We start from the raw sequence: 15,183 nt of genomic DNA on the forward strand, positions 1-15,183 counted from the left end.
TACACTCCCTCAACATGGACTGCAGTGGTTTAAAGAGGTGGCTCACCACCACCTTCTCGAGGGAAATTAGGGGCAGGTAATAAATGCTGGCCTAGCCAGTGATTCCCACATTCCATGAAAAAATAAAAGATGGTGCAGATTAGAGACCCTTTATACCTAATTAGAGGTTAACATTTTAAAAATAATAAAAGTAGCAATGAAGTGAAATAATTAGATGCAGTCTGCTTCAAAATTCAATTATTGGGTTTTATTTGGTACGAGTCCAATCTTTCAACTTAGGACAGGGAAAGTTCTCTGCCACTCTCAGCTTAATGAGAACACAAGAATATAAAGAATAGGGGCAGAAGGCCATTTGGCCCTTTTGAGCCCTCTCAACCATTCAAGAAGATCATGGCTGGTCTGATTATGGCCTTAACCTCACTTTCCTGCCTGAACCCCATAACCTTGATTCCCTCGTGGAACAAAAATCTGTCGACTCACCATGAATATATACAATTACCCAGTTTCCATGGTTCTGTAGGGTGGAAAATTCCGAAGGTTCAAGACCCTTAGAAAAAAAATTCCTCCTCATCTCCATCTTAAATGGGAGACCCCCTATTTTGAAACATTGCTCTTGTTCTAGATTCACCCACAAAGAGAAAAATCCTCTTACACCTGTCAAGACTCTTCAAATCTTATATGATTCAATAAGGTGACCTTTCATTCTTCTAAATTCCAATGAATATAGGCCTAACCAGCTCAACGTTTCTTCCTTCATCCCAGGAATCAACTCAGTGAACTGTCTCTGAACTGCCTTCAATGTAAGTATAATTGTTTTAAGGAGACCAAATCTATACATAGTACTCTGGGTGTGGATTCATAAATACCATGCACAGTTGTAGCAAGGCTTCCCTACATTTATATTCCATCCACCTTGCAATCAAGGCCAATCTTCTTAATTACTTGCTTTACCTGCATGCTAACTTTTGCGATTCGTGTATGTGGACACCCCAGATTTCCCTGTACCACAGAATTCTGCAGTCTTTCTCCATTTAAATAATATGCTGTTTTTATGTTCTTCCTACCAAAGCGGGAAAGCTCACATTTTCCCACATTATATTCAACATCACTACCCTGCACTTGCCTTGTCCTTTCTCGTTAACTTTCTAAATTTTGCCTTACATGAACCATCCAGTAATACTAGTTATGCGATTACTAGGAAAGTGGCCTGAGCATGGTTCAAGCCAAGTGCATCCCAATTGTACAGCTCCCTCTTTGTTCAGTGGCTCATGAATCAAAACCCATTTTCCCACATTGATCTTTCAGCCATGCACTCAATTCTCCGATCTTCATGTCCCTATGCCAATTTGCTTGTGGCTCAGGTAGTATTCCAGAGGTTACTACCCTTTTGGGCGTGCTTTTTAAATTTAGCTCCAAATGAGGTTCCTAAAGTTTATACAACACAAAGCAAAAGTTAGAATAGGTGTGCATTATGTAGTCTGTCTTTTTTGTAATTTTATAAAAGCAGATAGACTATTCTGAATAAACATGTTAAATTCTGTTCACTTATTTTTCTTTAAATGCTTTTGAAATCAACTGAAGCACAAACTGCTGGAGGTTGTAACTATTCCAGAAGCTCAACTACTGACTGGTACTAATATATCCTCAGAAGTGGATTTGCTCAAATGACTTATTTTGAATTAAGCTAACAGTGTCACAACTCTGGAAAAGTCAATTTTTGGGGGGAGTTTGAGACCTTCAAATATTTATTTAATTAAAAAGGCAACTGTGAATAGCTTTTGTCAGATTATTACGTAATATTTAATTTTTCAGGTTACCCATACTCTTATTTTAGACATTTCTGTTCACACCAAATAATAACTGTTCAAATGTTTCCCTGTGATTCTTGCTAAAAGCATTACTGTCCAGATATTCATCTTACTGAATGTGTTGTCTTCACAACCACAATATTCTCACATGGATACTGGTCACTTGGGTAAGGCACTCAGTACTCTTTCCCATATCCGGTACACAGTCAATGATTTTATGTTCTTCTTAAGGACATTGGAAGAACACCAATTTGGCTATGAGAAGCATTCATTTTCATTGGCAGTCGAAGCCAAACAGCCCAGGAAGGTTCAAGGTTCAATCCACAATATGTGCCCAATTAGCTGTGCACAACTAGAATTACAATTTGAGGTTTACAAAAGTCTTGGTGCTCCTGTGTTAGGAAGGGGAGAGAAAAAAAAATCAGCCATTCTTATTTCCATATGGTGGTCTTTTTGGACAAATATCCAATGGAGACATTAGGTGAGGACCTGAATAGGTCAGCAATAAACAAATAGCTTGTCAGTGATCACTGGGCCCGTATGTGAAAAATGGCTATTTGAAAGAGATACTGCTCGATTAATAGCTCTCATAGAAGGTAACCCAGCATAAATCTGTACTTTTCAGAAAAAAATGGGAAAGAGACATTATGACAGTTGAAGGTGCAAAAGTGAAGCTTTCAAATGATAAAGATCTTCACTTGTCTTCTTGAAATTGTAACACATTAGACTCTATAGATAGTTACATGGATAAGATGGGTATAGAGGGATATGGGCCAAATGCGGGCAATTGGGATTAGCCTAGGGGTTTAAAAAAAAGGGCGGCATGGACAAGTTGGGCCGAAGGGCCTGTTTCCATGCTGTAAACCTCTATGACTATGACTCTAATAGTTTTTGAAGTCCGAACAAGACTGATACTTAGCATTTGTTATATGACTGATGGGAGGGAAAAGGGCATTTTGATCAACAACTTGAATGAAATGAACAGGAATTCCAACCTTTTAATTTTATCCTCTTGTTTTCGTGCATGTTGTTTGAGTAAAAGGTTTTCATCATGTAGCCGAAGAAAGCGATCTTCAAGCTCTTCACGGCAGATGCGAGACACTGTTTGACGAGCTCTAGTGCTTTGTGCACCAGATGATTCTGTGATTAGAAATAAATACTGAGTCACATATTATCATTAGTTGTAGAACAGGGCAGCTGATTTATGACTAACAATTAATTTCAATATTTCAAAATTTATACAGGTATTGGGAGGAATTCTTCCATCCCGCCCACCATAGGAATTGTAGTGGGTGGGGTGGAGCGGACCACGCAAAGGTCCATTGACCTCAGGCGGGGCTCTCGGGTTTTGGGGCGAGCGCGGCCGGAGAATCCCACATGGTCTAGCTGAGAGGCTCATGGTCGTCTCGGATTTCGATGTTCTGGTTTTGCTTTAGTGATTCATTGTACATTACTCCAATTAATAGAAGAGGGAAAAGTACAAAAAAAAATCAAGACAGTCAATTATCACAGTATTTATTCAGCAACCTACTGAAAAATAAAGACTAATTAACAGTCGAAGCTATGGTTAACATTTTTGTTTTAAACTAGTGTTGTAAGGTTTCCAAACTAAGTAACTGCCTCTATGCACAGGACATTGTGTATCGGCAGTGATTTAATTTTAAGAGTGAAAATGAAACATTTCAAAAGTATCTTTAGTTTTCTTGTCACAGGGAAATTAAAATCAGCAAATTAGCATTGTGCCAAGGTCCTGATGTGGCTGTGTTGCTTTGTGGTAAGCCACCAGGCAACCTCAACATTTAATAATACCTTATCAATAGTTGTGCCGTTTCGGTATTGGTCTCAATGAGTTTTACTTTGGAGAATTAAAGGGTTGGAAACAAAAACTGAACAATATGTTGAGGAACCAACTCAAGAATAGGCTACCCTATATGGAACAGACTATCTTACTATGCAAAGAGGTTAATTAATAATCTTAGAGTTTTTAAATTCATCCAAGGGATGTGGGGGCTTCGCTGGCTAGGCCAGCATTCATTGCCCATCCCTAAGCCTCCTTCTTGAATCCCTGCAGTCCATGTGCAGAGTCCTTTAGAGAAGAGTGACCATAATCATAGAATTTCTAACCTACACATCTTGGGACACTAAGGGTCAATTTAGCATGGCCGATCCACCTAACCTGTACATCTTTGGACCGTGGGAGGAAACTGGAGCACCCAAAGGAAACCCATGCAGACAAGGGGAGAACATGCAAACTCCACAGTCACCCAAGGCTAGAAATGAACCTGGGTCCCTGGCGCTGTTCTAACCACTGTGCCTGCGTGCTGTCCTTGTTGGAACATGTTGGAATTTTTTATTAGGATGGAAAGTGAAGTAGTCCAATCCAAAACTGGTGTCCAAAATCTAAACAAAGAAAAAAAACTAAAGTATGAGCACTGACGTGGCTACAATTGATTGGGGAACTTCAATAAAAGGCAGAGGCAATGGCTAATAATTAAGGAATGAAAGCACACATTGCAACCGTTATACATTCCTTTCTGGTGCAAAAACACTACAGAAAAAGTGGCACAATCATGGCAAACAAAATATATTATGGATATTATTGGATCTAAAGAGGAGTATATAGAGTTGCTAGAAAATGTAGCAAGCCTGACAATTGGCAGCAGTTTGGAATTCAGCAAAGGAGGACAAAGAGATTGATCAAGAGGGGAAAAATAGAATATCAGAGTAAACTTGCAAGGAACACAAAAGCAGACTATAAAAGCTACTAAAAGTATGTAAAACGATTAGTGAGGACAAAGGTCCCTCACAGTCCGAAATGGGAGAATTTATAATGGAGAACAAGAAAATGACAATGCAATTAAACAACTACTTTAGTTCTGTTTTCACAGAAGACACAAATCACTCCCCAGAAAAGCGAGGGAACCAAGGGTCGACTGCGAGAGGAATGGAAAGAAATTATGAGTAAAGAAAAGTGCTGGAGAAATAAATGGGACTGAAAGCTGATAAATCCCCAGGGCATGATAATCTACATCTTAGGGTACTTAAGGAGGTGGCCATGGAAATATGTTGGTGTCATCTTTCAAAATTCTGCACATTCCTAGTCCCAGAAGATTGGAGGGTAGTAAATGTAATCCTGCTATTTAAAAAAGGAGGGAGGAAGAAAACTGAGAATTATATACTAGTTCACCTAACTTCAAGAGTAGAGAAATTGCTAGTCTATTATAAAGGATGTGATAACAGGGCAATTATAAATTATCAATGGGATTTGACAAAGTGAGCGTGGATTTATGAAAGGGAAATCATGTTTGGCAAACCTACTGAAGTATTTTGAGGACATAATTTGCAAAATAAATAAGGGAGTGCCAGTGGATGTGGTGTATTTGGATTTTGAGAAAGCTTTCGATGAAGACCCACATAAGAGATCGGTGTGCAAAATTAAAGCACATGGGATTGGGGTAATATATTGACATGGATTGAGAACCAATGAGAATTGGTTAGCAGACAGGAAACAGGGACTAGGAATATATGGGTCTTTTTTGGAGTGGAAGGTGACGACCAGTGGGGTCCTGCAAGGATCAGTGCTTGGGCCCCAGCCATTCAGAATATATATCAATGATTTGGATGAGGGAACCAATTGTAACATTTTCAAGTTTTCAGACGACACAAAGCTAGGTGGGAATGCAAGTGATCAGGAGTGTGTAAAGAGGCTTCAAGATGATTTCGATAAGTTTGAGTAAGTGGGCAAATACAAGTGTGAAGTTATCCACTTAGGTAGGAAAAACAGAAAGGCAGGATATTATTTAAATGTGATAGATTGGGAATTTTTTATGTCCAAAGAAATCTGGGTGTCCCTGTACATCAGTCACTGAAGCAAGCATGCAGGTGCAGCAAGCAGTTAGACAGGTAACTGGTATGTTGGCCTTCATTGTAAGAGGATTTGAGAACAGGAGCAAGGATATCTTACTGTAGCTGTGCAGGGACTTGGTGAGACCACACCTAGAGTATTGGGTGCAATTCTGGTTTCCTTGCCGAAGGAAAGATATCTTGCGAAAGAGGAAGTGCAGCTAAGGTTCACCATACCAATTCCTGGGATGGCAGGGCTGTTGTATGAAGAGAGATTGTGTCTCTCGGCCTGTATTCACTGGAATTTAGAAGGATGAGAGGGAATCTCATTGAAATATAAAACATTCTGACACGGCTGGATGGACTGGATGCAGGGATGCTGTTTCCCCTAGTTGGGGGGGGGTCGTGAACAAGGGGTCACAGTCTCAGGATATAGGATAGGCCATTTAGACTAAGATGAGGAGAAATTTTTTAACTCGGAGGTGGTGAACCTGTGGAATTATCTACAACAAAAGGTTGTGGAGGCCAAGTTACTGAATATATTTAGAATAAAATGTAAGATTTCTAGACATTAAAGGCATTAAGGAGGATTGGCGAGAGTCAGGGATACTCCGTTGAGATAGAGGATCAGCCATGGTCAAACAGTGGTGAAGGCTGGAGGGAGCCAAATGGCCCACTCCTGCTCCTATTTTCGATGTTTCTAATATAGGGCACCTAGGACAGACCTTTTCATGAAATTCCTCTCCTGACATCATGAAGCTCTACTCCAGTGGAATCATGAATATACACATATATCACTCAATCTGGACCCCGAGATGTTGCATTATTGATCCTTATCTCGTTTCCCTGCTGCATCATTAAATTTTCTGATATATCTTTCCCATTCCACTTGTGGCCTGTACCTTGGCTCCTCCCTCTGCGACTGGATCCTGAATTTCCTAAGCCACAGACTACAATCAGTAAGGATAGGCAACAACATCTCCTCCATGATCATCCTCCAGTGCACCACAAGGCTGTGTTCTCAGAGCCCCTTACTATACTCCTTATACACCGATGACTGTGTGACCAAATTCCCCTCCAACTCGATTTTCAAGTTTGCTGATGACACCACCGTAGTGGGGGGGATCTTAAACAATAACAAGACAGAGTACAGGAATGAGATAGAGAATCTGGTGAACTGGTGCGGCAACAATAATCTCTCCCTCAATGTCAACAAAACAAAGGAGATTGTCATTGACTTCAGGAGGCGTAGTGGAGAACATGCCCCTGTCTACGTCAACGGGGATGAAGTAGAAATGGTCGAGACCTTCACGTTTTTAGGTGTCCAGATCACTAACAACCTGTCCTGGTCCTCCCATGCCGATACTATAGTTAAGAAAGCCCACCAATGCTTCTACTTTCTCAGACGACGAAGGAAATTTGGCATGTCAGCTACGACGCTCACCAACGTTTACAAATGCACCATAGAAAGCATTCTTTCTGGTTGTATCACAGCTTAGCATGGCTCCTGCTCTTCCCAAGACCGCAAGGAACTACAAAAGATCGTGAATGTAGCCCAATCCATCGCACCAACCAGCTTCCCATCCATTGACTCTGTCTACACTTCCTGCTGCCTTGGCAAAGCAGCCAGCATAATTAAGGACCCCACGCACCCCGGACATTCTCTCTTCCACCTTCTTTGGGAAAAAGATACAAAAGTTTGAGGTCACGTACCAACAGACTCAAGAACAGCTTCTTCCCTGCTGCCATCAAACTTTTGAATGGACCTACCTTACATTAAGTTGATCTTTCTCTACACCCTAGCTATGACTGAACCACTACATTCTGCACTCTCTAGTTTCCTTCTTTATGAACGGTATGCTTTGTCTATATAGTGCGCAAGAAACAATACTTTTCACTGTATAGTTACACTTGTGACAATAATAAGTTCAAATCAAATATGTTTCTTTTGATCACTATCTTCTAGCCCACTTGTTCACTTTCTGCTCTGATAATATTTCGGTTGGGTTTCTATTTCCAACTCAATAGCTTTCTCATCCCTGTCTGATATCACTAGTGTTAAAGTGTGTTGGCTCCACCTGTGCCATACCCATTTAAATCATTCCCCAGCGATCTCTTACCTTCCCTGGTTCCAACACCTTAAGAAGTGGGATGCTTACCTTCTGCTCCAACTCCATAGCAAGTATATGACACATGAAACCATTTGGAAATTATGGCTTGAAATTCAATGGCACTGCATTGGTTTTTCAGGCACGAAACAGATTTCTGGGTCTCTTATATGGCAGGTAGCAAAGTGCATTTATCACAAGCTTGAAGTGTGCCAGCCACCATTTTGTAATAGACATAAAAATAGGTGGTCGAGGTCTTATGCCTGTCTGAGGTTTCATGTGCAAAACCAGATTCTTCGGAGTGCAGTTGGAGCAAGAAAACCAATGTCCATGTGGCTTGGAGTAAAGGGAAAGCTCAAGGTCACTACTGAAAAGGTAAATTTTAAAACAAAAGTTACCTGAGCATAGAACTAAGAGGTGCAGAAATCCTACCCAGGCTCTACATTAAAACCATGGTTTGCTACTTTATGTCCTTCCTCATGGTCTTCTTTTCCAGCTGGCTCTTCCCAGTAAACTTCCCTTCGCCTTTAGCACTTTCACGAGGTTGTTGAGAGAAATGCAGCAGCCCAAAATTCCAACTCTTTGCTGGCATCACCCAGGACACCCAAGAGGTGGGTTCACAGTTCGCCTCTCTCACTTAAACACTCCCCAAGGCTTAATATCAGGAGCACTTTGAGACCACACATTCTGGCATAGGAATCCCTGTCACCCCCACCCTCCCCAGTTCTTGCTGCCTCTAAGACAGTAACTCGGAGGTCCCAATTTTTAATCCAGTGACAAATTACTCTGCAAGACTTCACATATCTGCTATCTCTGCTTTTACGGAAACTTTTCCACCCCTATCTGAGCTTGTTAAAAAGCCAATTGACCACAATTATTCTTTGTCCATCAATTTCTCGCTAGTCACATGGAAAAATGTTACGAGTTCGCCAGGTACGAGGCGGCTGTTATGATCCCATCTTGATGTTATAACTGGGCGGGAAGATCCCAGAAGGGAAACCTGGCTCAAAAAACTGCAGCGTTTATTTTTGTTTTAGAAGAATTCTCCTCAATAATACTTTGGTCTTAAAGAATATCTTAAGACTAAAGTTATGTCCCAATTCCCTGGTTATCTGGACAGTATCCAGTTCTTTAGGAGGACTGCCTCTTTGCAGCTCCCTTGTCCTGTCCAGCTTCTCCTAACAGAGTTGAGAGATGTTAACTCCCTGGTGTCCTATCTTCAATTGCAAACAAATTCAGCTAAAAACTAAATTCAAAAGCCTTTCTACCTGACAAGGCCCTCCATTGCTAAGCAACCACTGCTACTTCTGCCAGCCTCCATTTACTCTTCACATGCAAGGCTTTCTAACAGTTGAAATTGAAAACAACTGCAAACAACTTCTTCGAGCTTAATCTAACTGTAGGCTTTACCCTTCCAGGCACAGAAACATTAAATTAAACCCACTTAAAACTATACCTTATTTCTAATGTTTACCAATACATGTAAATCTCTGAAAACTACCTTTGTTTGCCTCGCACAGCACAAGGGCTGGTGAAAAGGCCTGCAAATGGGACCATGGCTGCATGTAGCAGCAGGGTCTGCTGCTGAAGGTGGCAGTATTTGGCTGCTAGTAGACTTTATTTATTCGCTTTCTTTAGGCTGACCTAACAATTAGCAGAGAATGAGAAGGGATCTTTAAATTCGTGGCTGCAACCAACTTCTGGTTTACAGACTAACTCCACTCTCACCAGACATCTTGCGCTAGGCACCTCACTTCACAATATTAACTGGTTGCTTATTGGCCAGCTGACAGTTGATTCGAAATGCAGGGGTGGGAGCGCGTGGACTACGTATTTTCCATTCTGCCTCCCTTCCCACCAGAAACTATAAAATCCATCCCAAAATCATGTATTTATAAAACACCCATTCGCAAATCTTTCAAAAAAATCAACTGCTGTTCCTGCAACCCTACAGAAGCGTCCATCAAACAGATCATTAAAATATCAATAACAGAGGCTTCAAGTACTTCGCATATCTCAATCTTGAGCAAATAAACATTGGGATATTGATCACAGAAAAAATAACTTATTGTAACCACATAAAGAGGTCAATCAAGCAAAGTCAACAGTTCTCTCCAGCTGACTAAACAAACTTCCACTCAGATAACCCTCTTATGAGTATGGGGCTCTCAGCTAAGCATGCATAATGAGGGTTGGCTCATTCGACTTAACAGACTTCCTTTACTGTTGATACACAGAGGATCTATGATGATCCATATATTGTACTTTTGGCATATCACAAGGGTTGCCCATAATACCATCCTTCTGTTTGTAATTTAAAAATGTAGATAGTCTGACTTCCCATCCACAGCAAAATCTGACAAGAATCAAATTCTCCTTCCTTTCTTTACACATGTATTATAGGAAAGGGACCTCCCTTCGAACCTCCTCAAAAGCTGATCTTCTGGGACAGTTAAACTCCACATTCTTTTGGACTTTCACGCTTCATTCTTCCCTTAAAGCATGAAATTCATTTAGTAACTACTGTCTGTTTTTGCTTACAACAAAAGCAACAACAATCACATGTAAGCTACACAAATTAGTTGGTACTGTAAACTGAAAAGTATGACCAAGCAACAGATCTCAAAAAATTGATCTAAAATACTGAGACCCAATATTCTGACTCCATTGTTCTCCAAGGCAGATTACTGTGAAAAAGGATTCAGGAATATCAGGATCTCATATGGAATCAATTTAAGGAAAATGTCTTCTTAAAAATTTTCATACAAAATTTCCCTAACAGAAAAGGGAAGAAAGGAAATGTAAGTTTTAAAATAGCGATCAAAATGACTTCTGTTTATGGTAACAGGATGTTACAGAGACATAGAATCATGAAACAAGACTAAATCTCTACTTGCACAAGGCCTGTGAAGGGTACAATCAGTACCAGCTGATGTTCAATAGTGGCTTTAATCAGTAAGCCCTGACCATTTGGATCACTGATACCATAAAAGGAAGAGATTATGAAGTAAAACTAATGGATACACTGATCAAAGTATGTTGTGGTAATGACTAGCAGGTGCCTCCAACCTTGCAATCCACCAATTCCAGCCAGGTTCATGCTTACATCCTTCACAGGGAGGTCTCCTGCTGTCTCATCAGCTAGGCCCGACATGGTCTGTGAAAGAAAAAGGACAAATTACATTTGAGTGTTTTTTAATCCACACCTTGTACCTTAATATTTTAGGATTTTATCACTAAACAGATGGGGTCATCTTACTTTTATGGCTTCTCCTCAGAGAGAATCTATGTTTTGAAGCTGAGGTTATTGAAGTAATCAAAACATATTGTGAATGTTTCGGCGTGGTGATAAAAAAATCTTAGTTTAATACTTACGCTGTCTGAAACCTTTCATCTGTGACTCAGATAAATTATGATACAAAGCTTACAACCACTTTGTTCTGCTTTATGAAATAACTAACTCCAGCTTTAAAGACTTTACCACCTGTTCCACATCTGGGCATTTACACTCAAGTAAATTTGTTAAATATTTGCCAACCCAGGTGTTTCTTCCTTTACAAGATGTTTTACCTCATGCTACAGCCCCTGCAAAGTCAAAAATATGCACCCAGTGTTGAAATTTACACAGTAATTGGCAACTGTAATTAAAGGTTGCAATAACACACAAATATTGTTTCCATGAAAAACAATGTTCAAACATTAATCACATAGCTCACAGTAATAATGCACTTTAATGACTAAAGCAGCTAATTTATCACATAATCTAGTTAAGTAGAGCTGGTGGGTGACATAATATTATTAGCAGCAATGGATTTTTGTGGTAACGGAAATATTTTGGATTCTTGATGGTTTCCAGAGCAACGTTGTCAGGTAGAATAATTAACATGGACTGGAGCTGCACAGGAACATAAAGAGTGGCGAAAATTGTCAGCTTTTTCAAAAATACATCAACCTAAAATCTAGTAAGGTTGCCTGAATATGACACGTTAATACACAAAATAATGATGGATGAGGGAGGCCTTTGGTGCATCTTAACTGATCCATCCATAAAGAGGTCCTCTAATTCAGCATTCAATTGTTTCTTAAAAAGTTCTGTGGTTTTTCCCAGTATTTCCCCTTCCCATTCCCCGAGGCGGCATGGTGGCACAGTGGTTAACACACAGCGCCAGAGACTCGGGTGTGGATCCAGGCTTGGTCACTGTCTGTGCGGAGTTTGCACATTCTCTCCGTGTCTGTGTGGGTTTCCTCCGGGTGCTCCAGTTTCCTCCCACAGGCCAAAGATGTGCAGGGTAGGTGGATTGGCCATTCTAAATTGGATGTCTCGGCACTCTACACCAGCATCCCCCACGATGATGGCATTGCTGCAACTGCCTCAGTACTCAACGCCGACAACTGCCAATCTCCAGATGCAATTCTACAACTCATCCGCTTCATCCTGGACCACAACGTCTTCACCTTCAACAACCAGTTCTTCATCCAGACACACGGAACAGCCATGGGGCCCAAATTCGCACCTCAATATGCCAACATCTTCATGCACAGGTTCGAACCAGACCTCTTCACCGCACAGGACCTTCATCCGATGCTATACACTAGATACATCGATTACATTTTCTTCCTTTGGACTCATGGCGAACAATCACTGAAGCAACTGTATGATGACATCAACAAGTTCCATCCCACCATAAGACTCACCATAGACTATTCGCCGGAATCGGTTGCATTCTTGGACACATGCATCTCCATCAAGGACGGTCACCTCAGCACTTCACTATACCGCAAGTCCACGGATACCCTCACGATGCTCCGCTTCTCCAGTTTCCACCCTAAACACATTGAAGAAGCCATCCCCTACAGACAAGCTTTCTGTATACACTGGATCTGCTCAGATGAGGAGAATCACAACAGACAACTACAGACGCTGAAAGAACGTCTCATAAGGACAGAATAAGGCGCTTGACTCATCGAGTCTGACGCGCCACTGCAAAGAACCGCACCGACCTCTTCAGAAGACAAACGCGGGACACGGCGGACAGAGTACCCTTCGTCGTCCAGTACCTCCCTGGAGCTGAGAAGCTACGACATCTTTTCTGGAGCCTTCAACATGTCATCAATGAAGACGAACATCTCGCCAAGGCCATCCCCACACCCCTTCTTGCCTTCAAACAGCCGCACAACCTCAAACAGACCATTGTCCGCAGCAAACTACCCAGCCTTCAGGAGAACAGTGACCACGACACCACACAACCCTGCCACAGCAACCTCTGCAAGATGTGCTGGATCATCAACACGGATGCTATCATCTCACATGAGACCATCCGCCAGGTACACGGTACATACTCTTGCGACTTGGCCAACGTTGTCTACCTAATATGCTGCAGGAAAGGATGTCCCGAGGCATGGTACATTGGCGAGACCATGCAGACACTACAACGGATGAACGAACACCGCTCGACAATCACCAGGCAGGAATGTTCTTTTCCTGTCGGGGAACACTTGAGCAGTCACGGGCGTTCAGCCTCTGATCTTCGGGTAAGCGTTCTCCAAGGTGGCCTTCATGACACACAACAACACAGAATCGCAGAGCAAAAACTGATAGCCAAGTTCCGCACACATGAGGACGGCCTCAACTGGGATCTTGAGTTCATGTCACACTATCTGTAACCCCCACTACTTGCTTGGGCTTGCAAAATCTCACTAACTTCCTGGCTGGAGACAATTCACACCTCTTTAACCTGTGCTTAACCCTCCCTCCACTCACACCTTCTGTACCTGTAAAGACTTGATTACCTGTAAAAACTCGCATTCCAACCATTATCTTGTAAATTGAGTCTGTGTCTATGTATTCCCTGTTTGTGAACACAACTTCTCACTCACCTGGAGAAGGAGCAACACTCCGAAAGCTCGTGCTACCAAATAAACCTGTTGGACTTTAACCTGGTGTTGTGAGATTTCTTACCATTCTAAATTGCCCCTTAATGTCAGGTGACTAGCTAGGGTAAATGCATAGGGTTATGGGGATAGGGCCTACGTGGGATTATGGTCGGTGTAGACTCAATGGGCTGAATGGCCTCCTTCTGCACTGTAGGATTCTATGATTCTTCTTCCTGGAAACTTACAGTCCATATTCTTAATCTTTTGTGTTCGTGAACAAACATTTCCTGATAGCAGTTTGAACTTTATCTTTTGATAGCTTGAATCTGCTCTCATCTATGATGCAGCTTAAGTTATAATTTTTTCCATTTCTTTAACTATCATATATATATCTTGATAAGAACATCTTCCATTTGACTTATTTCCCCAAAATTTCTCCAGTCTTTTCTTATAATTCAGTCATTTGACAATAACAGTAAGCCACATGGCTCTACTGCGCAGCCTTGTGTCCTGGAACTTGAAATCAGTGCACTCAAAGTACCAGTCTCACCAGAGCACTGTGCAGTTTGGTTGTGATTTTCTCGAACTTCCATTCTCCAGTTTTAGGTATGTAGTTCAACATTTATAATTATTAAGTGTGTGGCTTGTTCCTGTTTACAAACAGGGATTTAATATGTTAATATATATTGAATACAGAGGCATGGGTGTCAATTTGTTGGGCCATGTTCTTTCTAACAATTACGTACCATTCAATCTACTGGATAAACGTTCAATCTAATTACAATGAAAGGAAATGCTGGATATATTAACTGCAGGAAAAACTCAGCAGGTCTGGCGGCATTTGTGGTGAGAGAAACAAAGTTAATGTTTCAAGTCCAATATGACTCTCCTTTGGATCCAAAGCCTTTTTGGACTTGCAACATTAAGGCTGTTTCACTCTCCGCAAATGTTCCCACACCTGCTGAGTATCTCCAGCATTTTCTGTTTTTATTTTAGATCTCCAGCAGCTGCAGTATTTTACTTCATATTAAATGTAGCTGGTCCAGTTGATTTCCTGGTCAATGATAACCCCCAGAATGTTAATAGTGCCGGTTTCAGCAACAATAATCCCATTGAATGTCAAAGTAAGATGGTTAGCTTTTGTCAGTCAGATGGTCAGTGGTGGAACCCAAACTGAGCATCAGTCAGCAGGTTATTGTTGAGTAAGTGCCACTTGAAAGCACTGTCAAAGACATCTTCCATCACTTTGCTGATGATCAAGAGTAGACCGCTGGGTTGTTATTGTTCAGGACATGTGGATAGGACATACCTAAGCAATTTAAACATTGCTGGGTTGATGCCAGCATTGCAGCTGTATTTAAACAGCATGGTTAGGGATGCGGCTACTTCTGGAGCAATTACAGGAATGTTGTCAGGGCCCGTAAGCTTTGCAATATCGAGTGCCTTGTGCCATTTTTTGACATCACGTGAAGTGAATCGAATTGGCTGAATACTGCACCTGAGATGACAGAAGAAGGCCAAGATGGATTGTCCACTCAGCACTTTTGGCT

General features: G+C 41.4%; 1 protein-coding gene across 1 annotated transcript in view; it reads right to left on the bottom strand.

Annotated features, from left to right (window-relative positions):
- rpgrip1l (RPGRIP1 like) overlaps positions 1-15,183 on the bottom strand; it is a 213,131-nt gene that overhangs the window by 170,681 nt on the left and 27,267 nt on the right. The window contains exons 2-3 of the mRNA XM_078210885.1: positions 10,829-10,916; positions 2,804-2,948 (exon numbers count right to left, since the gene is read on the bottom strand). Coding sequence (XP_078067011.1) covers positions 2,804-2,948; positions 10,829-10,913 — 230 coding nt within the window. The 5' untranslated portion in view covers positions 10,914-10,916. The remainder of the gene's footprint in view (positions 1-2,803; positions 2,949-10,828; positions 10,917-15,183) is intronic.

The sequence above is a fragment of the Mustelus asterias genome, chromosome 4 (assembly GCF_964213995.1).
Source record: "Mustelus asterias chromosome 4, sMusAst1.hap1.1, whole genome shotgun sequence".
Classification (NCBI taxonomy): domain Eukaryota; kingdom Metazoa; phylum Chordata; class Chondrichthyes; order Carcharhiniformes; family Triakidae; genus Mustelus; species Mustelus asterias.